The following is a 23,288-nucleotide window of genomic DNA, read 5'->3' on the forward strand; positions in this document are numbered from 1 at the left end:
ACATACATATATGCATTTCTGTGGCAATAGTTAAAAGAGCGTAAGCCGACTTTGGGTAATGGAAGGAATTTGCGAAATTTTCACAAACGCTTTCGAGACTCAACTATATATTTCATTTTAAACTGCTCCCTAGAATCTGCGCCTTCAAATTTATATTAACGCAAGTTAAAGTATATACTCAAATTTCAGTAATCACAATGTCAAACTTAACTTAAGTCGACCTAAGCTTTATTGAAGTTTTGCCACAGATATATACATATGTACATGCATAGACATATACTCGTACATATATACATTATAAACTCGAACACAATTAACCTTAGCGGTTCTACTTATGCTACAAGCTCTACTTTTTAAAAAGTAGTCACCAAAACTTAATAAAATTGTTTGTCATTACTGAAGCTTTGAATAATTGTAAAATACTTCTACTTTCCGACCATTAAAGTCTAAATTTTGCCTTCTTATACTTCATCACTATAAATTTAGGAGCAGTCTCTACCCTCCCTTTCATACATCAACGACTATTATTCTTTAAACATACTTACGCACTTTTATTCTCAATAAAATATTGTTGTATTACTTAAGTGTATCATAATAACTAAACATCCATAGAGAAGATACTTAAATAAACAAAAAACATTTTTGTTAATAAAAAAGTTATGACAATGAACATAAATAAGTTTTATTTATAAGAAACCCAGCCAACTGCTATTAGAAACACCGATTGATGAGAGTGTAGAAGTATTTTCGGTGACCTTTTTCTAAACACCGGGCTAAACACCATCAACAAATAAATATCAACATTTTTCGGATCTAACTGTATAGAGATTTTCCAGACGCAACGATTCACGATTACTTTATCAGGATCATACGCAATGTTTAAGAACGTTATTGAACTAGTAGAGAATGTCCATTTTCCATTTCAAAACTATTTGCATACGCTACCAGTTCCGTTGATTATTTAGTAATTATGTGGTCAAGAACAATCCAGCAAGGAGAGACGACAACATGCATAAGCTATTCCCACCGTTCATATTACATTTGTCTACAAAGTTATCGACTGCTTTAATTATATTGATAGTAAGATAGGTGTGCCTGTGTTCAAAAGATCCGAGTACTGGACCTTAAAGTTAGCCTTTTTTACTTTAATTAAATTAAAAGTAGGGGTAATATTACGGTTTTCAACTCCACTCAGTTATATTGAAGTTAAACCAATTCAAATTCAGATCAACCAAACTCTTTTTGGTATTACGAAGTTCAACTATTTCCTCCAAGACACGTTTTATTGGTGTTGGGTGAGCAAAACGCTTCAAAATTTTAATTGAACTCTAAAAATATATTCCTAGGAATAATAGATTAAGATTGTATTACGTATTACGTTTTTTTGTGGTTCGCACGACATAGAAGTGGTTATTTTAGCTTCGAAGACGCAGGATATCTTGGATGGACATAAAAGTTTAAATATGGGAAACTGAAAGCATGGAAGCAAGGAAATCGGGTGTAATATGAATTGAAGACATTAAAGACGATTTTGCATTTTAAAATTGCTGTTTTAACTCTTCAAAAAGAAGTCCTTTTTGAATTGGACTTTGACTGGGGATGAAAAACGCAAAAAATCATACAAATGCAATGACGCCAGGGAAATGCTCTATATTTGTTGGGATCAGAAGGCCGTGCTGTATTATAACCTTCTAAAACCGGCTGCAACCATTAATGGGCAACACTACCGATAACAACTCATCAAACTGAAGTGAACGTTAGCCGAAAAACATCCGGAGTTTGCGACTGGGCAGGAGGCATTAATTTTCCATGACAAGGCTCGGCCTCACAAAGATGGAAAAGTGTTATAGTTTCATATGGGACATTTTGAATAACACTATTGTATATGTTTTTCCTAAATAAACACTAAACTGTTGAAGAAACAAACATAAGATGAACTTGATTAAGTTAGTTAGTATCTCAAAACGATACGTTGATCATATCACTAACGCATTTTTGCAAATGAAAAAGCTTTGAGTGCTACCAAAAGAGTTCCAAAGGCAGCATGACACGCTACAAGAACGAGTTTCTGTGCCGATTTGTGACAATGTAACAATGTTATGAAAAATGGATACATGATTATACAATAGATTCCAATTGGCAATTCGTTGTTGCCCGGTAAAAATCGACAAATCGACCCAAGGGTTCGAAAGCACAATAGTTGGCTGAAAATGATTTAGCCTGTATTTTTTGAAATTCATATGGAATTAATTTTATGGCCTATATCTAACATGGTAAAACACAGAACAAACATTATAATTGTATGTTATTAGATCTGTTGAATGTCGAGACAAAGTTAAGCCAAAAGCTTTTTAGTCCATGTAGCCTATCTCTTATACCTAAAAGTAGTTTCATAGTGATTTTTTCATTTGGCTTTCAACCACTAATAAATTGCTTATGTTTTCTGTCCATCTCGGTCGAATTTATACTAGCACTACTTGTTCCCAACATTTTTCTTTGGGTATATAAACATTTAATCATAATAAAAACTAATTATTTCAAATGGGAAACAAAGATCTGCCTCTCTCTCTATCTTTCTCTCAACTCAACTACATATACAAACATATATAAAATATTTATAAATAAACATATACATACATACAACTATATCTCACAAAAAAGATACTAACAAACAAATTAAGAGCGTAAACTCTAGCTAGCATAGAGACAAACAAACCCACCTAAGTACAAGTACATATCTGTCTCAGCGAGCAAATAATACAAATTGAGAGCAACACAATTGAACGTCACAAAAAGTTTAAACAATCTAAGATTGCATTGGCACCACCCAAGTGAGGGCGCCCTCTAAACATTGTCATTCAGTTGCAAGCAAGCACCGGACTTACATACCATAGTTAGATTCACATCGACAAAGTTGAATATTTTTGAAAATTAGAAAACACCAAACAATTTGCTTACATTAAACAAGTATTTAAGAACAAAATTGCAAAATTTGTACTGCAACTAAAAAAATTGATAAAAGCTGCAATTCAAGATGTCTGATTTCAATTTGAATAGCCTGGAAGAGTGTCTGGAAAAGCATATACCACAAAATGAGTTGAAAGAGGTGAAGCGTATTTTGTACGGCGTCTCCGAACAGTAAGTCGATCAAAGCGAAACTATAAATATATCAATTTTTAATTGCGTGTATAGAAGTTTTTGTTTTGAAATCGAACTGGAGCAGCTGAGTGTATAGAATCATTAATTATATAATAGTGAAGAAGTGAATTGGGAAAATATATCTGCGACTTTAAGTAAATAATACAATCTTTGTCTTGTCAGTTATAAGAGTATCATAAAAACTATATTCTCTTGATATGCTATATACACAAGCTTATCTGGAGACAACGACTTTATTTTGATGCATAAATTATACGTCTGATTTGTTAATGATATGAGCTTGATAAGTAATGTTTATAGGTATATACATTTGTTTTATTTGATCAAAATGTACATATAGATACATATATACTGCTCTACAGTTCAATATTTACGCGCGACAAACCCCGGCGATAATGTGCATATACTACTTGTTCGCATTTCTTTTATACATAATTATAGTATTTAATAGCTAAAATGTATATATAAAGGCGTATATATGTCAATATATATATACATAAAAGATATAGGCGTACAGGTGGGTATATGACATGTTTGACACTGTACTGATAAAATATATACACCCAGCAATACAACAACAATATAATAATATTATGTTTAACTTGACACACGCACACCCACGGACAGTTTTAGCTTCTAGCTAGAACTATCATAGTTTTTTGTCGAGAAAGGAGCGGGCTCTTCAGGTCTAATTCTAGGTTAAACGGTTGAGGTCTATATGCAATTCCTTATATTTTGGAGAGAACATGGGTCTCAGTGATACAGTAAGCGATCGGTATACCAGTTCGTAAAATTCTTTAAGTTGTATGAAGGTAGATGGATGGATATGGATTTTGTCAATTTAAATTTTTTGTGAGTTATCCGCACTATTTTTCTCTATATACATACATACATATGTATGGACCCTATCTTTGATCTCGACGTTTAATTCTTCTACCATATTCGGGTCGGTCTATGGAAATAATTAAATAATTATATGTCATCCTGAAAAAGTTGCTTAGTTCTGCAGTCATACAACAAGTCACATAAGTTGGGATCTTCTTTTCAAATAGCACTTTTGAATTGCGTGATCATTTCTACGGGTCAATCGGGGCAAACTTTTTTCAGCAATTTGTCAAATTATGCGATGTGCAATCCGAGCAAACATCACTTTTTCCATGTTTTTTGATGTAAGAATTGTTTTTGGACGACTTCCACAATATTCATCTAACGACATTTTTTTCTTCTTTTCTGTAACAGTGATGTTTTGGAACTACCAGCTTCTGCGGTCGCCTTGGCTGTTGATAATGATTTTGAGATAAAGGGTTATCGTATTTCTGCACAGACGGAGCAGATACGAAAACCTCGCATCGTGCGTGTGGGTGCTGTCCAGAACTCTATTGTACTGCCCACCACCGCTCCAGTAGACAAACAACGCGAAGCCATCTGGAATAAAATACGTCTTATAATCAAAACTGCAGCAGCGGCGGAAGTAAATATTATATGCATGCAGGAGGCGTGGAGTAAGTTGCAAAAGAAAATTTTTTACATAAATGAACATTATACTGAGCTATTATTTTCCTCCATACCTAGCAATGCCATTTGCCTTTTGCACACGTGAAAAGTTTCCCTGGTGCGAGTTCGCCGAAGAGGCTGAGAACGGCCCGACAACAAAAATGCTACAGGACCTTGCCAAAGCCTACAACATGGTCATTCTATCGTCAGTGCTCGAACGTGATACGACGCATGGCGATACCATCTGGAATACAACGGTGGTGATATCGAACCGTGGACGTTACCTCGGCAAACATCGTAAAAATCATATTCCACGTGTCGGTGACTTCAACGAATCCACTTACTATATGGAAGGTAACACCGGTCATCCAGTATTCGAGACAGACTTTGGCAAAATAGCAATAAATATATGCTATGGACGCCATCATCCACAAAATTGGATGATGTTCGGTTTGAACGGTGCAGAAATCGTATTTAATCCATCGGCCACCGTGGGTGCACTGAGCGAACCACTCTGGGGTATTGAGGCGCGCAATGCCGCTATCGCAAATAGTTATTTCACAGTCGCAATAAATCGTGTGGGTAGCGAAGAGTTTCCCAATGAGTATACTTCCGGAGATGGACAGAAGGCGCATAAAGTTTTTGGACCATTTTACGGTTCATCTTATGTAGCGGCACCGAATGGTGCACGTACCCCGGGCTTATCCAGGCATCGGGATGGTCTACTTGTCACCGAGCTGGATTTGAATTTATGCAGACAAGTGAAAGACTTCTGGAACTTCCCAATGACACAGCGTCTACCACTGTATGCTGAATCTTTGAAGCGAGCCTCTGAACTTGATTTTAAGCCCCAAGTAATAAGGGAGTGACAGCTGAAGGTTGCATGTGATTAACCGATATTTGTTCCCTATGAAATTAACATAATTTTTTAATAAAAGCGACACTGTGTTTTTTTTCCCGAAATAATAATACAAACGGCAATTCATAATGGAGGAGTGGACTACGAGTATATCTCAAATGGATAATAGATATTATGACATTGTAAATTTAATTTTACTATCAAAATTTACAATATCAAGAAAGATATGATACCCGCAAGACTGGGTGAGGAGCACTTGGCAGTGCTAATAAATGATGGACTTTACTTAAAAATATATCTAATTATTTACCGAATTAAAACATATCAAGTTTGGCGTATCGGAGCTTTATATTCGAATCTCAATAATTATTGGTATTGATAGTTGTTCTTCAGCTCTTCTACGGTCTCACTTTTAACAGACAAATTTAATTTCAAGCTGATAAAAGAAATTATATTATGTATATACGTTTTAAAAATTCTGCGATCAAAGATTTCGATCATATGACTAAACCCTAAAGATATTATCGGTGATCCACATATCTACGTAAGTAGCAAATCGTTTGACCAAAAATCACTCGCTTAAATTTTGGTTACATTTCTTTCTTCATCATTAGAGGTGGAGGCACCTCTTTACAGCTGGATGTCATTTCTTTATGAACTATTGACTTTGAAGTTTTGTCATTTTCAAATGGGAAGGCTTCTGCCAAATTCGAAGTTTTGCTTTATAAAAACATGTGATAATTCGTAGAGAATATAAAAGAACGTACTTTGCAGAAAATAAAACCAAGTAACCATTTTATTTTACAATATACTACTCGTAAAATGTTTTGTTGTAAATATTACATCGAGTAATCTATATATCTACCGCATAGTAACCTTCTAAACGTTTGGCCTCTCGTATACCGGTTTCTACTGCACCATGTACTGTACCGAAATAGTAATCGTGTGTAGCTTCGCCAGCGAACTGTACTACCGGCTTAACGGCTAGAGCGCCTTTAAGTGGAGTGAGTATACGATAGGTTGGGGCCGGCCCTAATATAGTTATTGGTTGTGCCAGCTCTGCCGACGACGTGGACAACTCTTCTGTTTTGAGTGAGCGAAATGAAAATGAGCCATTAAAATTTATATTGGTATCCCATGTGGTTCTAGCCAAATCTACAGCGTTATTTATTTTCCATTGTGGTAGAAAACGTCTCAGCAAGTATAAACAACCGTCAATCACATCAAAATCTGACATTGTTTCAACGAGTGGTATATTTGAGCCGACCAACCAACCGACTAGTGTGCATGGCTGCCTGGGTACTCTGTAGAAACCATAAATATCTTCCAACCATGCACGTTGACTGTCACGTATCTCCGCAACGTCTTCTTCCCGCCAAAGCATTGCCAAACCTGTCCAATGACTACTCCAAAATGGTGCGGGAAATTCTAGGTATATTTTCATAATGCTACCGTAACCAAGTCCTTCGATGGCATTTAGCTTCGATAGTGGCAATTCAGGAGTGAACATTTGTTGTACTTTTCTTTTCAATACACCCAACGAAACAGTCACTATAACATGATCGACGAGGAAAACAGCACTAGTATTTTCACAAGTTACCTCGACTTTGAAATCATGACGTTTCCATATGATCTCTTTCACTCGAATACCGAATAAAATTTTATCTTCGAGTATGCCCAAATCATTGCTAAGCTCATCTGCTCCCATTAGTGTGCGTAGAAAGTGCAAAAACCCTTCTTCAAAATGCAATAAATAATCGCCATCGCAGGTTTTATAACTTTGAAAACCTCGACCGGACATTTCATCAAGTCCCGCTGATGTTTCCGATCGTTCAATTTTCGCGAAATTCTCGAAAAATTCTTTTGCAATTACTTCATCGATATTTTTATATTCATCACGGTATAATATTTTAAAAAAATTCTTGAAAAGATATTCACCAAGAGTACCTTCAAATGTCGGTAATTCCTCGTCACGTCTGGCAAATATTTGTGCCAATATAGTTTTCAATTTTTTTACCACATCATGCGGCACGACCGAGCCATCAGACCGTATGCAATCAAAATTCGTATAGATATAACTTGAGGATCGCAGCATATTTTTACCATTGACCATTTGGAAGACAATATTACCAGTTTCACCATGGCACCATTGTGCACCCATTTCTATAATATTGTGACCGAATTGTTTTGAATAAATCCGTCCACCGATCCGATTTTCCGCCTCAATTATGGTCACACACTTGAAACCCTTTCTCAACAACGACACAGCACACGCGATACCCGCCGCACCGGCTCCAATAATTAGAAACTTGGGTTCCGCTCCAACATTCTGTGATCCTTCCCTAAAACTAGTTGCATGCACGAAGGACTCACTACTGACGGACGTTAAACTACCATCTAAGGTGGAACCACTCTTCTGTGCCGGTAATAAACACATTTCAAATGCAAAGCCGAATAAAATAGAACACAAATTAGAATTTTTCAATTGCCAATTTATAAATTTGTCTAAGAAAATATTGTAAACATTTGTTATAATCACAACAAAACCTAAAATGTAGAATGTCATGTAAATTTAAAATATATTTGAGCATGCAAAGAGAGGAATACTCTAAATTAGGCCTTTTTATGCCGAAACATTAGAATTAAGAGGGTTGTTATTGCAGATGGGCGTAATCAGACCACCGCCACGCCCACAAAACGCCATTAAACGAAAACCCATAGTCTCATAACTAAGCACTGAATTGAGATACAAAACTGGGATTTGGAACGGGGATATCAGTAGTGAGAGGCACTTGTGGGACTTCCAAATCACTAAAGAAAACTCAACCAAACATGTTGAGAAGAAGTATTTTCGGCATTTCTTCATACATTGCAAAAATCGGTAAAATCAGATAATAACCACACTCCCTTCCCATATAACGGTTATGTTTAAAATTACTAAAAGTGCAATAACTCACTGAATAAAAGAGCTAGAAGCATTTGATTTCACAACCAGGATGGCAAGGAAGGGTTTTATGAGACCTGCACCAATTTCAACCAAATTTGGTATGTGAGGTTATCCAGTTATTAATAGAGTACACTATGGAAATGGGCAAAATCAGTTGACGACCACGCCTACTTCCTATATAACAAGCTCTTAAAGTCCTGATGATTCTTTCATTTTACAATATACAGATCAAACATCTATGAAGTTATACTCGTAAAAGTAAGACCTTGCACAAATAGTGTCAAGGTATTTAATATTACGCCCGAAAACTGTCGAAATCGCGCTATAACTAAAGAGAGAAATATATCACTTTATTTGTTGACCTTGTAAATGACTAGAGATTCATTCATTGATCGCCGAGTCAACCTTTCAAAGAGATTGCGCTAGGTGCACGCTAGCTTATCCAAAATATTTCGTAACTTATTTATTGAATATACTAATTTAAATATGTTCTTTAATTTATACTGATAAATTAAAACAAAATAGTAGTTGTAAGGTTGCCACCAGTTTAAAATTTTTAGGTAAAATGAAAAATTATGAAATAAATACACATATGTACATTAAATAAAAAGGTTTAGCTTTTCTAACTGAAAATAAATTTGAAAGGGTTGCCACTTTATTAAAATTAAAATTCTCTATACTGTATAAGATAAACAAATAGTATCAAAGTTATTAAGTTTAATAAGGATTACAATAAAAATATCTTTCGAGGGGTTACCATATATCAAAAATTACATAATAATTACATAAAAATATATCAAATAAAGAAAATTTTAACAATGTGAACAGAATTACGTGGACTTGTGTGGACGATATTTTTATTTTAAAGCGGTGTTGCCAACTGTTTGAAAATTTGTAAACAATATTGTTATTATATTTTCAGCAAATATTTGTATTTTATTAGTTTCATAAAATGTACGCTAAATCTGTAGAACTTGTCTGAACAGAAGTTTGCAATGCTGAAAAAAATGTGTTTGGAAATAAATTCAGCGCAATATTTCCCCAGTATAATATACACCAGAGCTACATAATTATTACTTATTTTAAGTTTGCGCATTAAGATTGTACAATATTATATTGCTAAGCATTAAAAAGTTACAGTAGTTTGCAAACATTACAATTTTCAGTATTTAAAATGAATATGGATTGTTTAACAATCAAGCTCAATATTGTTTCATTAAAATTTATTACGTGATTTTTTATTAGTATACATATAAGAATATCAACCATTGTTTGAGTTGAGTTTTGAATTTTGTACTCGTACGTACGTAAATATATATAAGTATTACTATATTTTTGTAAATATAGAAAAATTGTTGACTGTTACATTATTATTTTATTTTTATAAACTTTTTATTTTTACTTTTTTTAATATTTTTTTAATTTTTATTATTATTAAATTTTAATATTTTTTAATTTTTTTTTTAATAATCGTATAAATTGCATGGCAACCATTATTATGAATTTTAATAACCGAATACGAAATGAAAAATAATAAAATCGATGAATAGGCAATAAGTACGAATCGCCCAGAAATCACAACAGGAAAGCCTGAGGGTATGCTAAGCGAAAGCAAGCGCTTCACAAAGCAATCTTAAACAATTCTACAAGTTATTTTATAATATTCGGAGCGTTGTAACGTTTAGTCCTACCACTATTTTTTACAAAGGTATAAAGAGATTTTTACTTCGGAAAATAAAAAAGTTAAAACTTTAGTTTTTATAGTTGACTGGAAATTATGCAAGTAGTGTCTTTAATAGATTACAATTCTTTATATATTAACGTGAGGATAGTAATGGAAATTTGTCGATTTATATTTTTCAATGCGCATATTCGGGACTCTGAATGCCGCGACAGTGGCTAACGTGAGACAATTATTCAACACGTGCCACTATTAGCATCCAAAGTCCTAAAACTGTTATAACTGTGCTCTTGGCTCCTTTCTGCCATTTCGTGACATGCCGTAGAAATCTGCCAAGCGCTTCGCCTCGCGCCAACCCGCCTCCACAGCGCCATGCACGGTGGAGTAGTAATGATCACTCGTCGCTTCGCCGGCAAATTGTACGATCGGCTTATCACAACGTGTTTGTGGATAGAGTGGATTCGCATTCGACTCGCCGCCGTTACTTAGTGGCGGACTCGTGACAACCGTGAGCGGTTGAGCCAATTCGCGTGCGTTGGTGCCGATCTCTTCGGTGTTCATGGAACGAAATGAGTAAGAGCCACGGAAGTTGGCATTCGTATGCCAGGCTGAGGTTTTAAAGCTGCACGGGTTGGGTATATCCCATTGTAGGAATTTGCGGAAGAGATACATGCAACCGGCAAGCACTTCATCATCGGGTAATGTCTCCATGTGACGTCCATTGGCGCCAATAATCCAACCGCTTAAAATTTTCGGCTGATAGCTGACGCAGTAAAAGCCGAACACATCCTCTAGCCAAGCGCGGGAAGTACCGCGTATTTCGTTGATGTCTTCCTCGCGCCACAACATCGTAAAACCGGTCCAGTCGTCAGGCCAAAACTTCTCGGGGAATTCCACAAAGATCTTATTTACCGTGCCGAAAGCCAGTCCATCGATGGCACGTTGCTTCTCCACAGGCAATTTTGGTTCAAAAAGTGTTATTTGTTGTTCCTTGAGTACACCCAGCGATGCGGTGAATATCACGTGTTCAGCAATAATCTTCTCACCATCCTCACACTTCACATCCACACCGTAGTCATTGCGACGCCAGTGGATTTGTGTCACACGTTTTTCCAACAACACACGCTTCTCCAGTACGCCCAATTCATTGTCTAACTCCCGCGCTTTTGTTATCAATCGTAAGAATTCAATGAATCCCTTATCTTTCCAGTTTAGTAGTATATCACCCTCACACTCCCAATATTCCAAATATCCACGACCGGATACCTCATCTAACGTGTCCGAGGCCTCTACTGAGTTCTCGAATTTTTGATAATTTTCAAAGAACTCTCTAGCTATCGCCATATCAATATCGGAATTTTCCGGCCTACGCAAAGCCTCATAGAATTTATTTGTTAAATAGCTACCCAACGAACCGTTACAGTTACGCAGTTCCATTTGACGCGTCACTAAACTATCGTTGACGATATCTTTTAGTCGTTGACTCACACTTTCAGGCACAACCTCTCGATTTGAGCGTATGCACTGGTAATTTTCATAGACGTCGCCCGTCGATTCGAGCAACTTATGTTTGTTAGCCAGCTCAAAAATAATATTGTCCTTTTCACCGTGACACCATTGGGCGCCCAAGTCTATGACATTCTCGCCAAACGGTATAGTATACACACGCCCGCCAATCCGGGGTTCAGCCTCTAGCAGTAGTACATTTTGAAAACCATAGTCGAGCAGTCGTACAGCACAGGAAATGCCAGAGACGCCTGCGCCTATGATAACAATCCTGGGACCCGTACTACTCGTCATTACCTAACTGTGAGGGAGTGTCCGCAATTAGAAGGTTGTGTTAAAATATCTAAAATGAAATAAATTATGGAAAATAATTAATTAACATTTCTTTGTATAAAAATTCGTTATGGTTCAATATACCTATAACTAAAAAATATTAATTTAAATTTAGTTTAATAATTATTTTGTATTTAGTTCTTGATTTTTCCGTGACACTATCCTTCCTCTTTCTTTCTCTTCTCCATTATGATTTTCAACCCAAATAGAGAGAGCTGCTTTGAATCAAATTCCAACATATTTTGGGTAATTTGAAAATAGCTATTATTTGAAGGAAAGCAAATGCTTAATACTACTTCATTATTGCTTTTACTCGTTATATTTAGTGAAGAGAAATGGAGTTATGGAAGGACTGCCAGTTGTTGGTTGCTGAGCTGAAAGTCCTTAGGTGAATAAAAATCTGGGTCCATTACTATTACGACGGAATTTTTATGGTATATTGAGTTATTTAATTCAGAGACTGGGGTCTCAATACGACTTTTGCAGCTATCTGTCTTTTGCTTATTATTATTGCGTTACGTCCTTGAGGTAACTCCTAATTCATGTAGTTACACTGAGAAATTAAATTTATGGGTTTTACTATTGTTCACGAAATATTTCATAACTAAAATTAACCAAGTCGATCCAGCCGTCCTCTAATTTAAGCGATACTAATGAACAATTATTCATTGGTTTAGTACAAGTATTTATAGTATAGGTACCGAATTCCTTTCAGAAATTAAACTAATTATAATTTAATTAATATTCGGCGGACTTCAAGAGGAAAATACTATCTGTTGCTCGCATAGCAAAAACAGTCGGCTTACTAACGTCGAATACAAATAAAGCTATAAAGCTCATGGAGCAAATTTCCATCTGCGAATCGCAAAAAAATCGATCCATTTCTGAAGCGGACTATTATTTGAAATGAAAAATGGGTCACTTACGACAACGTCAAACGAAAACGATCGTGGTCGCATCGAGATGAGCTGGTGCAAATGGGAGTTAAGCCAAGATTAACGGTCAAGAAGTTTTTGCTATGTCTTTGATGAGATTGGTATGAAATCATCTTATATGAACTGCTCTCCTACGGTAAAACTCTTAATTCGCACCTGTAAGGCAAGAATGGGAATGGGCCATCTGAAGTAAGCAATCGCTCAAAAGTGGCCAAGTTTGGCCAATCGGTGAGGAAGTGTGTTTCATCAGGACCACGCAAGGACACTCACATGATTTTGCCGGTGAAAATTCGCCTAAAAAACAACTTTTGAAAATCGTCTGTCCAAGTTTTCGCCGATAGGGATAAGGGTTTCTCTGAGAGTGCTATTATGAAATTCGAAATTCCAATAAGTTATTAGACAAAACGTTGCATATTTACCCTAAACCTTCAATTCAATGCAAAAATAATGAATTTCTTTTTACTAGACCTAATATTTAGATATTTAGGATTAAACAATGCATATACTACATATATGCTCAATTTAATGTTTACATTCTGAACACTTGACGAAGGCTCACACAAAGTGGCTAAATTATCGATGTGTATTAACATTTTTTTTTATATGTATATTCTTCGTTAATTTAATCATTTATAAACTAATTATTTGTATTAATGAAACACTGCATATACCTGATACACTGAAAAATGTAAACATATTTTAAGTTTATACATAATATTAGAGCCAGTCTTAAATAACCACCATAACACCTTCTAAAGTAACTTTATACAACATTTATTGCTTTAAGTACCCAGAGCCGGCTTATATTAAGTGTCATTATTGTGCAAGGAAATCGCAAATTTTCATTCATTCGTTCGTAAATGCAAAAACAACACACATTTATACAAACATACTTGTACATACACATACTTATGACACCGACACTACACGCCCACTCATTATGCCGTCATCTGCAAACAAATAAGAACTGTGCATTTTTCCACTTATTGCTGACTTTTTTGTTTCGTTTCACTGAATGCTTAATTTTTCGCATTATGCACACAAGTAACAAAAACAACAAACAACAACAACACACCAAGCTTTCTTGCATTCTTATGAAAAAAAGCACAGCTGAAGTTTTTCTCTGAATTTCTCAACAAAGCAGGGAACGGTGCACTCATATATCTACATATGCATGTACATATGTATATGTACGGAAATGTTGATGTGTGAAAAATTGTGAAAATGCATGCCGAGCCCATTTTTTGCAACTCATAAAGAGCAAATACAAATGGTGTAATGCAAGGTAATGGGCAGACAGAGGTGCCAGTAACCACACGCAACATGCAACGTATCAAGTGGTGTAAATATTTACAACGCCCTGCAGGAATATCGCGTTGCTTTTTTTTACAACATTCATGAATGAAAAAAGTTAAGGGGTTAGGCCAATCTAGGATTTTCAAAAAATCTAAAAATGTTTTGGAGTTGAAGTAAAAAGAGCATTTCACCAATGTAATACGCTGTGGTGTGGAAGCGATATAATCTGTCAGCTTCAGCACCTAAATCTTTAAACGCCTTTTTCTCGAAATGTATTTTTCAACGACGACGATCGTACTCGGAGACTATCGCACGTATTCACTTAAAAGCTTAACTATAGCCTAATGATAATACTATCTGACTCTAGACTATTTTATATAGGGTTATGTGAAGTTGCTTGTCTACATAGATAAACTCGAGACGATTGACGCCTTGAAAAAAAATACTCGGCGCTTTATACATATATACCATATAGCTGACAAAATATAGCGGTCTCAAATGCAAAAGTGGTCAAAAATTAATCCTCTCGGCTGGAATTCATTCGAGCCGCCCCGGCTGGCTTGCGCGATGGCCATAACTTTAAATTATATGCGTTTTATTTCTTCTTACAAACCACATGTCTAAATAGAACACATTTTAGTAAAGCATATTAATTAGTATAGTCCATTATTCCTACGTATTTAAATCTTTGGTGGTCTGAGAACATCCAGCAGGCAAAAATGTCTGAACACCTCATAAAATTCCAGTATTTATTACTTTATGTCATTCTCCAAACTAGAAATTCTCACCAGCTTTTTTACATTCTAACTGTTCATTTGAGATTTTCTCTACAGGGCAAATTTATGAATGGAAATGAAATATACTTGTATGTTTATGCTTATTTCAACAACAGCCGCGAGAACGCCTGAGTATACGAATATGAAAAGTATGTTCTTTTGTCCAGAAAGGAATGTTGGTGATTTAATTGTACATATATATGTTAAGTTGCGAACTTTTAGACATTTGTAGGTATGTATAAATATCAGTCTTGTTTACAAACAAACTTGACATTAAATAAGTTGTCTGATGACAAATTTTATTTGAAGGTATGTATATAGAAAACATAAATAAATAAATAAGTGATACTTAAATTCGGTCCGAACATTTGATACCGTCGCAGTTTGTAGCAGTGCAAAATATAGAAATTTCCATTTTTCGGACAAATTTTAAATAGCTTTCAAACGAAACTGAAGCAATTATAGGTATTTATTCATAAAATGCAACAAATTCATCAGGGGTTATAAAACTCGGTCCAGTAGTTTGTTATACACGGAGTAACTATGCCGGCTTTGTTTAATTTATTTTTGTATTTCTAAAGAGTTTCAGAAATGACGTAATACCAGCACATTTAAGTGAGGTTAGTTTAAGTAGTCATGCGAATATTCTTGGAGCCAGAAAGACCATCACATTTCGACAAAACGCCTTGAGTCTGCCACAAATTTGTTGAGGCGGCTAATATAAATTTCAAACATTTCGCCTGGTTCGTAGAAGGTATGACTACCGAGATGCTTGAACCTTAGTCTGCCGAAAGCTGGACTGTGGAAGTGTTGACAAGTTGCATCCTCTAATATGTTAAACCATGTCCGGTTAAAATTCTTATCATTGCAGAGGTATGAACCATTCTCAAAGCAAGTATTTCAGTAGACCTCATAATGACTGCCATTTCTGAGTTGATTGAGAGCTCCCGATAGAAGACACCCTCCACAACCTTCCCTTGAGCTTCGATCTATCCGTGAAAAAGCTCACTGCGCCTCTTTTCCAGCTAAGGAGTGGGTTCTGCGACGCAGTGGTGCAGGTTCAACCATTAACACTGAGGTAGTATTTTGGAAATATTTGTTTCATGTGCCGATATATGTAGGTGTATGAGTCCTACATATTATTTTAGTTATTCAAAATTGTTAGAAGCTACTTTTAGTTGAGCGGATTACAGTCCCTGAATAAGTTACCTCAGTGTATAAAAAGAGAACGCTCATTGCATTTATGTTGAATTAACTGGAAATTCGAAGCAACAAATTGAATTCTTTGAAAAGCGAGAAATGTAAATAAGTAGACATATGGAACGCTGTAAACAAACAATGATTTACATACATACCATACAGACACAATTCAAAGGCGGGAAAACATTCGAGAAAAGAAATAATTTGGTTCTGAAAATCCATTTTAAGTTTTAATATTTATTTAAGTTCACAAGATTTTAGAAAATTAATGTTTTTTACAAATACATACATAATTACTTGTATGTTATACTATGCAACACTGTCGAACATAATGGAATTATATAAGGTGCGTTCCAAAGTAAACAAGACTTTAAAAAAAAAAACAGAACAAATGGTTTTATCGGGAAAATCAATTAATTTTATTCAAAATAGTCTTCTTCTGCTTTAATACAGCTTTTTGCATGGTCCAAAGGCATGTCGAACGAGTGTTTTATCTCGTTGACCGGTATGGCCGCCAGTATGCCGGTGGAAGCCTTTTGAATGGCCTCCACGTCTGGATAACGCTTTCCTTTCATCGGCAAATGCATTTTTACGAAAAGGTAGAAGTCGCACGGTGAATACGGGGAGTGGTTGATTGTTAAAATGTGAATTTTGGTCAACTAATCGGCCACAAGCGTCGATCGATGAGACGGCGCATTATCGTGCAACAAACGCCAACTTCCATCTTCGCGATATTCGGGCCGAACACGTCGAATACGGCGCACCAAACGCTTTAAAACTCCGAGGTAGAATAGCGCATTAACGTTGTGGCCGGGTGGAACAAATCCTTTGTGGGCAATACCCTTGGAATCATAAAACAAATCAGCATTGTCTTCACTTTTGACTTCTCCAGGCGCGATTTTTTGGGTTTCGGCTCATTTCTCATTTATGTCCTCACGACCCCTTTGAAAACGTTCAAACCACTCGAGCACTCTGCTACGGATAGGCAATCATCGCCATAAACTTGTTTCATAAATTGAAACGTTTCGGTAAAAGTTTTACCAATTTTAAAACAATATGTAATGTTGGCTCTTTGTTCAAAGCTCATTTTCGCACCGATGACAAAAACATACTGACACTTAAAACGCAATAACTTCACTTCCAATAGATGAAAAGTCATGAAATTTTTACTGGAAGTCGATAAAGGATAGCAGATTCTACCGCACTAGTTGACATATAGATGGCGCCACTAGAGTTTACTTTGTTACTTTTTTACTGTTTACTTTTAAACGCACCTTGTATTATATAGGTATAGCTGCCATACAAACTGAAATATCAAAATTAAATTTTTGTACGAAAAGCTTCTTTATTTGACAATATATCTTCATGAAATATAGCAAGAATTATGGTCCAAATCGAGGGAGGCTACAATAGTTGAAAAACAAGAAAAAACGTTAACTTCGGTTGCGCTAAAGCTATAATAACCTTCACAAAAACAAAGGCCCCTTACAAGAACTTGATTCCGAACGTTCAATTTGTATGGCAGCTATATGATATGGTGATCTGATCTGACCAATTTCTGTGGAGAATAATTTGTTGCCTTAAGCAATAACTCGTGCCTAATTTCGTGAAGATACCTCGTCAAATAAAAAAATATTCCATGCAAGCACTTTACTCCGATCGTTCAGTTAATATGGCAGCTATATGCTATAGTCATCCGATCCATACAATTTCTTCGGAGATTAGATTAATGCTTTAAATAATAATACATGCCGAATTTCGTGAAGATACCTCGTCAAATGAAAGAGTTTCCCATACAAACACTTGATTCCGATTGTTCAGTTTGTATGGCAGCTATATGCTATAGTGGTCCGATATCGGCCGTTCCGACAAATGAGCAGCTTCTTGGGGAGAAAAAGAAGTGTTCAAAATTTCAGATCGATATCTCAAAAACTGAGGGACTAGTTCGCGTATATACAGACGGACAGACGGACGGACGGACAGACAGACGGACATGGCTAAATCAACTCAGCTCGTCACGGTGATCATTTATATATATAGTTTATATGGTCTCCGACGTTTCCATCTGGGTGTTAAAAACTTCGTGGCAAAATTAATACACCCTGTTCAGGGTATAAAAATGTTCAGATCGGGCCAATATATGACATAGCTGCCATACAAACTGAAAGATCAAAATAAAGTGTTTGTATGGAAACCTTTTTTATTTGTCGAGGTATCTTCACGAAATTCACACATATTAATTTTAGTCTTCATATTGATACTATGGTCTTGAAAGCAAAAGCTGTCCTCAGTTTTGTTAAACGTTGGTCTAAAGAGTTTAGAGATCCGTAAATTACTAAAACACTTTATACAACCTTGGTTAGACCTATATTAGACCTCTGTTGTATGGAACCCTAGCTACCAAATCCATTCTGACAAGTTAGAGTTTGTTCAAAAACAATTTTTACTTTTCGCCTTAGCGCATTTCCGATGGGATGCTAGGGTAAGTCTACCTCCATACACTAGTCGTTTAAAACTTATTAATCTACCTACACTTTCTAGTCGTGGGAAATGCTTGGCATAATATTCTTAGTGAAACTTTTGAATGGAACTGTTTGCAGTTCTTTTCTCCTGTCTGAAATTAAATTTAATATCCCGGTTCGCCTTTCGAGGCAGTTTAGACCTTTACTGCTAAAATCCTGTAGATCAAATTTTGAACTAAACGAGCCATTCCGCCGTATACTTGTATGTCATGATTTTAATTCTCATTTCAGCACATTTGACTCACTTTTCAAAATTAAAAAGACTTTTGTTTGTTTTCTCTTAATAAATGAATATGTAACAATTTATTATATTGTAACTATAAATATTAGCTGTTGAAATTTTTGTTTCTGTAGCTGAGCAGTTTTAGATCTCAACACTTAAAAACCTCTCTTGCCTTTTCTGACTCGGCTAATTCCGCACGTATGCGGATCACGCCCCTCGCGTCGGTTGGGCGGAAGGAGGGTAATCGTTGGGTTATTATTATTATTGTCCAAGATAACGGTACAATCTTGGAACAAATTGTTCAGATTGGAGTACTACAAGATTCAGATTGGACTTGTAATTTGTGGACTTAATGTTGTTGGATAATACCAATAGCTTGTTATATAAAATTAAGCGGAGGAAGTGATGCCGCAGTCTTTTGAAAAATAATCAGACGCTTCTCACCAAGTATGGTATATAGGTAAGAATTAACTTTTTTAAACGTGTGGCAACGCTATTGCTCACTGAATGGAATCTGTAAGTGTTCGAATTTGATTCAATGTTGGAATCTTAGGAAGTCAAGAGAAATAACACTCTTTGCCTAAGTGGGAGGCAAAATAAAGCTCATGAAAAAATTCTCTAAATATATTTAGTAATATTTGGAATAAATCAGCTTCAAATGCATATAGTACGTATGCTTACAGTTTTTTCGAAAACTAATTAGCAGTTATTTTTTTAGGTATCAATATTACATCACCTCTTTTGTAATAATCATTTGTCGAAGCACCGATATCAGACAACGATAAAGTACTACAAGCATATAGATAACTGCCATGCAAACTTAACTGTAAAAATCATGGCCTTGTATGGAAAATCTTTTTAGTCTGATTCACCTTCAATCGATTCGCAATATTACGCATCGTAATTGCATCACACTGATTGGAATATAAAATACATTCTCTAGACATTAAATACCGAACCCAGGTCCCCAGTACTATTGTCTGATGTCCTCACGCACCTGATCTTATCATTTTCAAATTGGTTTTATATCATATCTATATATGTCACATATATATCATATCTATATATGTCACTGTACATATATCGGTCAGTTTAAAAAATAGCTTAATAAAATTGAGTATACATATGTAAATTTTGCATTCATTCTAGGTCTAAATTATTTGTAAGTACCCCAGAATTCATCAAAATCGGTATAGTCATTCTTTAGTTATAAATTGAGTAACTTCGTTTATACATATCTAGATATTTATTTCTACACACCGCCATAGAAAGTACCGGCGCCCGGGTAGGATATAAGATGGTCAATCAATTGTGGGAAAATAAAAATTGCAAAAAATTGTTGCAGAACACCGGGCCGCACTAAGAATTCCGAGCCCGGGAGGCTCCCTATATATATATATACATATTTATAACAGATTTGAAAGAAATGTGGTATATCGCTGCATCCAAAAAAGTATTACTTTGAAAACGCAATCAGTAAACGTAACAAATCTGACTTGAATATTGCAACAGAAGGGGTCCGCCGCAAGAAGGAATTTACGAATATACATGTCCATTCCAATTCGACTGGGTTTATTCATGAAACATAGGCGAAAGTTTTGACCTCTTTAAAACACTTAAGATTAGACGCAAAGAGTCGAAGAAAAACTATAGAATTGCGATATTCGAATTTTTTTCAGGGATATGTCCAGAAGGTTTTGAGGCCGAATAAAATTAGGTCTATGCTCAGCTATGTGGTAGATTAACAATGTATATTTTTATGTTCCTACATACATATGTATATCTTTATACCCTGAACAGGATATATTAAGTTTGCGACTGAGATTGTAACACTCAGAAGGAAACGTCAGATACCTTATAAAATATGTATATAAATGATCAGCATATATACTTATACGAACTAGTCCCTCAGCGCCTCGGAACCGCCGATATCTGACCACTATAGCATATAGCTGCCAAAGAAACTGAAGAATCAAAATCACACTTTTGTATGGAAAACTTTTATATTTGGAGAGATATCATCATCATTCATGAAATTTGGCACAAAGTTTTAAGCCATCGCTACAATGTCCGAAAAACTCGTTCTCATCGGTGCACTATAGCTGCCATACAAACTAACCGATCAAAAGCAAGCTTCTATAAAGAATATATAGTATTTGTGTAGAGTATTATAGCTTCGGCGCAACCGAAGTTAACGTTTTTTCTTGTTCTTGTCATAATATTATATTGAATATCCAAACATAAGGCGCGCCGGCAGGCAACTTTTTTTCAAGTTCTACCGCATTTCCCGCGATATATGTATGTACAAACATAAATGTTTATTCGTTTTACATTTTCAATATACACTTACTTATATACATATACAATGAATGTGAATTAATATTAGGAACACTTTATTATCTCTGCACGATTGAATTTATTTTTAGTTCACAGAGCGAACATAGGCTAGCGAATAAAAATGTTGGTATCATAGCATATGTACGAGTATGTATATATGTATGTATGTATATATGTATGTATACACGAATGACGGGTATTGGGTACGTTCAACAATACCGTGCAAAAATTTAGCAACAATATTGTTTATGGTCATATATTTTATATTGGATAAAAGAAACTATTAGAACTATTGTGCACTAAAAAGCTCGAAAAAGAGTCACGTTTCTTTGATGTCAACCTTTCCTATTGTAAAGCGAAAGAGCATATCGAATCTAAGAGAAAAACATATAAATGATGATACTAAAATTTTTACTTCCCTATACGCTCAATTTGTTCCATAAAAAAAAGTAAACAGTTTTAATTATATAATTTTTTATAAACTAAATATTTTAAAATTTAGGTAATATAGACATCTGTTTATACTAATTGTTAAACATGGAAGAAAAAATAATAAAATCTCTTTCAGATTGCTACTGGCATCTGAACAATCAGTTACCAAATCTTATTAAGTAGTCAACTGCTAGATCTATCGACACTACTGTATATGTATATGAAGCTTATACATGTATGTATGTGTATCACTGCGCTTGAAAGGTACTTCATGTTCCAACTAGCTTATGATATTGGAATCATTTTGAACTTGTGGTTATCCCGTGTATTTTTGTTGTAGAAAAATTGATTTTCGTACCAAACAGTCCACAAGCCAACACACCAGTCACCAAACAAGTAACAACACATTAAACCACCAATGACCTTCAGAGAAGTGTTTGTATCTCAGACCATTGCCGCCCAGCAACTGCTGCTACTTTCATTACTATCGATATAAATTTATTATTATTTTTTTGTTTTTGTATTTTTATTTTTTATTAATACACTTCTTATTTTGTCTTATTCCTCTTCCGTATTTTTTGTTTTGCACATTTTCGCCGCGCGTTCACGTGCTAACTCAGTTAGGGTGGTTGCTGGGCTGCAGACAACCACACACACAGAAACGCACCTTACACGTTGCTTTTCAGCCATCGAAAATACACATTTTATAAAATAAACTCACTTTATTTTGAATTCCTTTTAATTTATACCTTTTCAAAAAATTACTTTGTGTTTTAATAACTAATTTGTGCTTATAAATTATTATTTTGTGCAAATTTGTATATTTTCAATCAAACGAACACTAAAGCGCCGCCAACGAAGCACACGTTTCTGCTGCCGACATTACTCTGACGCTCTCAAGAGTTTGATTTGCCGTTCCCACTGTTATCGCCGTTCTACAGCAGCAGCTGCCGCAACTAAAACAGAGAATGTTAAATATAATATAAACTGGGTAAAGTTAGCAGCAGAGAATTTAACAGCGAAAATAACAGCATTCAAGAATGTTAAAACTGTTGAATATACTCGTAAAGTGCTATGGTGTTTGAAGAAATGTTTATTGTTTTATATTGCATGTAATACATACATTTTCATGTACATAATATTTTGTAAAAAGACGTAAATTTTAATAAATACTAAAAAAAAAGTAGTTATTGGTGCTAACCTCTGTATAAATAACTGCAAATAGCATATATACGGGCATGTTAACTGCTTCAATGTGCAATGTATTTCTAAAGGAAGTTGTTTCGGAAGAGCAAATATGAATGTTAACTAACATAACTCCACAAATAAATATTTAATAAATTTTACCACAAGAATACGCAGGGAGCATAATAAGGACATAAAATTTCCATGTTTAGGTTATTTTAAATATATTTGCTAATATTGCCGCAAATATATGGATTTTGTTTTATAAAAACATAATGAATTCATTCTAGTGGTTCTAAATTGCGTTTACAATATTAAAGCTTGATCAGTTTTTACTCTTATTTGAAAATTGATTTCTTTCATGTTCTTATATTGTTTTTATAAATTCTGGCAGAAAAACACT

At 35.1% G+C, this 23,288-nt stretch overlaps 3 protein-coding genes across 4 annotated transcripts; 1 reads left to right on the top strand and 2 right to left on the bottom strand.

The window, feature by feature from the left end:
* The first annotated feature begins 2,843 nt into the window (after positions 1–2,843).
* On the top strand, positions 2,844–5,805 carry pyd3 (beta-ureidopropionase pyd3). The gene is made up of 3 exons (XM_014243934.3): positions 2,844–3,138; positions 4,399–4,661; positions 4,732–5,805. The coding sequence occupies exons 1-3, from the start codon at positions 3,035–3,037 to the stop codon at positions 5,520–5,522; spliced, it is 1,158 nt and encodes a 385-aa protein (XP_014099409.2). The 5' UTR covers positions 2,844–3,034; the 3' UTR covers positions 5,523–5,805.
* A 474-nt stretch (positions 5,806–6,279) lies between these two features.
* LOC106624399 (spermine oxidase) lies at positions 6,280–8,212 on the bottom strand. The gene has a single exon (XM_014244132.3). It carries the CDS (start codon positions 8,076–8,078, stop codon positions 6,366–6,368), a length of 1,713 nt encoding a protein of 570 aa, XP_014099607.3. The 5' UTR covers positions 8,079–8,212; the 3' UTR covers positions 6,280–6,365.
* A 2,079-nt stretch (positions 8,213–10,291) lies between these two features.
* Positions 10,292–22,601, bottom strand: LOC106624371 (spermine oxidase). 2 transcript variants are annotated; one of them, XM_014244099.3, is made up of 2 exons: positions 22,422–22,601; positions 10,292–11,989 (listed from the first exon to the last, which is right to left on the bottom strand). In XM_014244099.3, exon 2 carries the CDS (start codon positions 11,938–11,940, stop codon positions 10,417–10,419), a length of 1,524 nt encoding a protein of 507 aa, XP_014099574.2. In that variant the 5' UTR covers positions 11,941–11,989; positions 22,422–22,601; the 3' UTR covers positions 10,292–10,416. The 2 variants fall into 2 exon arrangements, with proteins under 2 accessions (XP_014099574.2, XP_036218595.2); XM_036362702.2 differs by lacking the exon at positions 22,422–22,601 and adding an exon at positions 22,059–22,397.
* Positions 22,602–23,288: the final 687 nt, after the last annotated feature.

This window comes from Bactrocera oleae, chromosome 4, assembly GCF_042242935.1.
Source record: "Bactrocera oleae isolate idBacOlea1 chromosome 4, idBacOlea1, whole genome shotgun sequence".
Lineage (NCBI taxonomy): Eukaryota > Metazoa > Arthropoda > Insecta > Diptera > Tephritidae > Bactrocera > Bactrocera oleae.

Bases quoted from the DNA above. Each gene is read 5' to 3' on its own strand.
- pyd3 (XM_014243934.3), top strand. From the start codon at position 3,035: ATGTCTGATTTCAATTTGAATAGCCTGGAAGAGTGTCTGGAAAAGCAT. The intron at 3,139-4,398 runs GTAAGTCGATCA...TTTCTGTAACAG, and splicing joins TTGTACGGCGTCTCCGAACA to TGATGTTTTGGAACTACCAG. The intron at 4,662-4,731 runs GTAAGTTGCAAA...CTCCATACCTAG, and splicing joins ATGCATGCAGGAGGCGTGGA to CAATGCCATTTGCCTTTTGC.
- LOC106624399 (XM_014244132.3), bottom strand. From the start codon at position 8,078: ATGACATTCTACATTTTAGGTTTTGTTGTGATTATAACAAATGTTTAC.
- LOC106624371 (XM_014244099.3), bottom strand. From the start codon at position 11,940: ATGACGAGTAGTACGGGTCCCAGGATTGTTATCATAGGCGCAGGCGTC.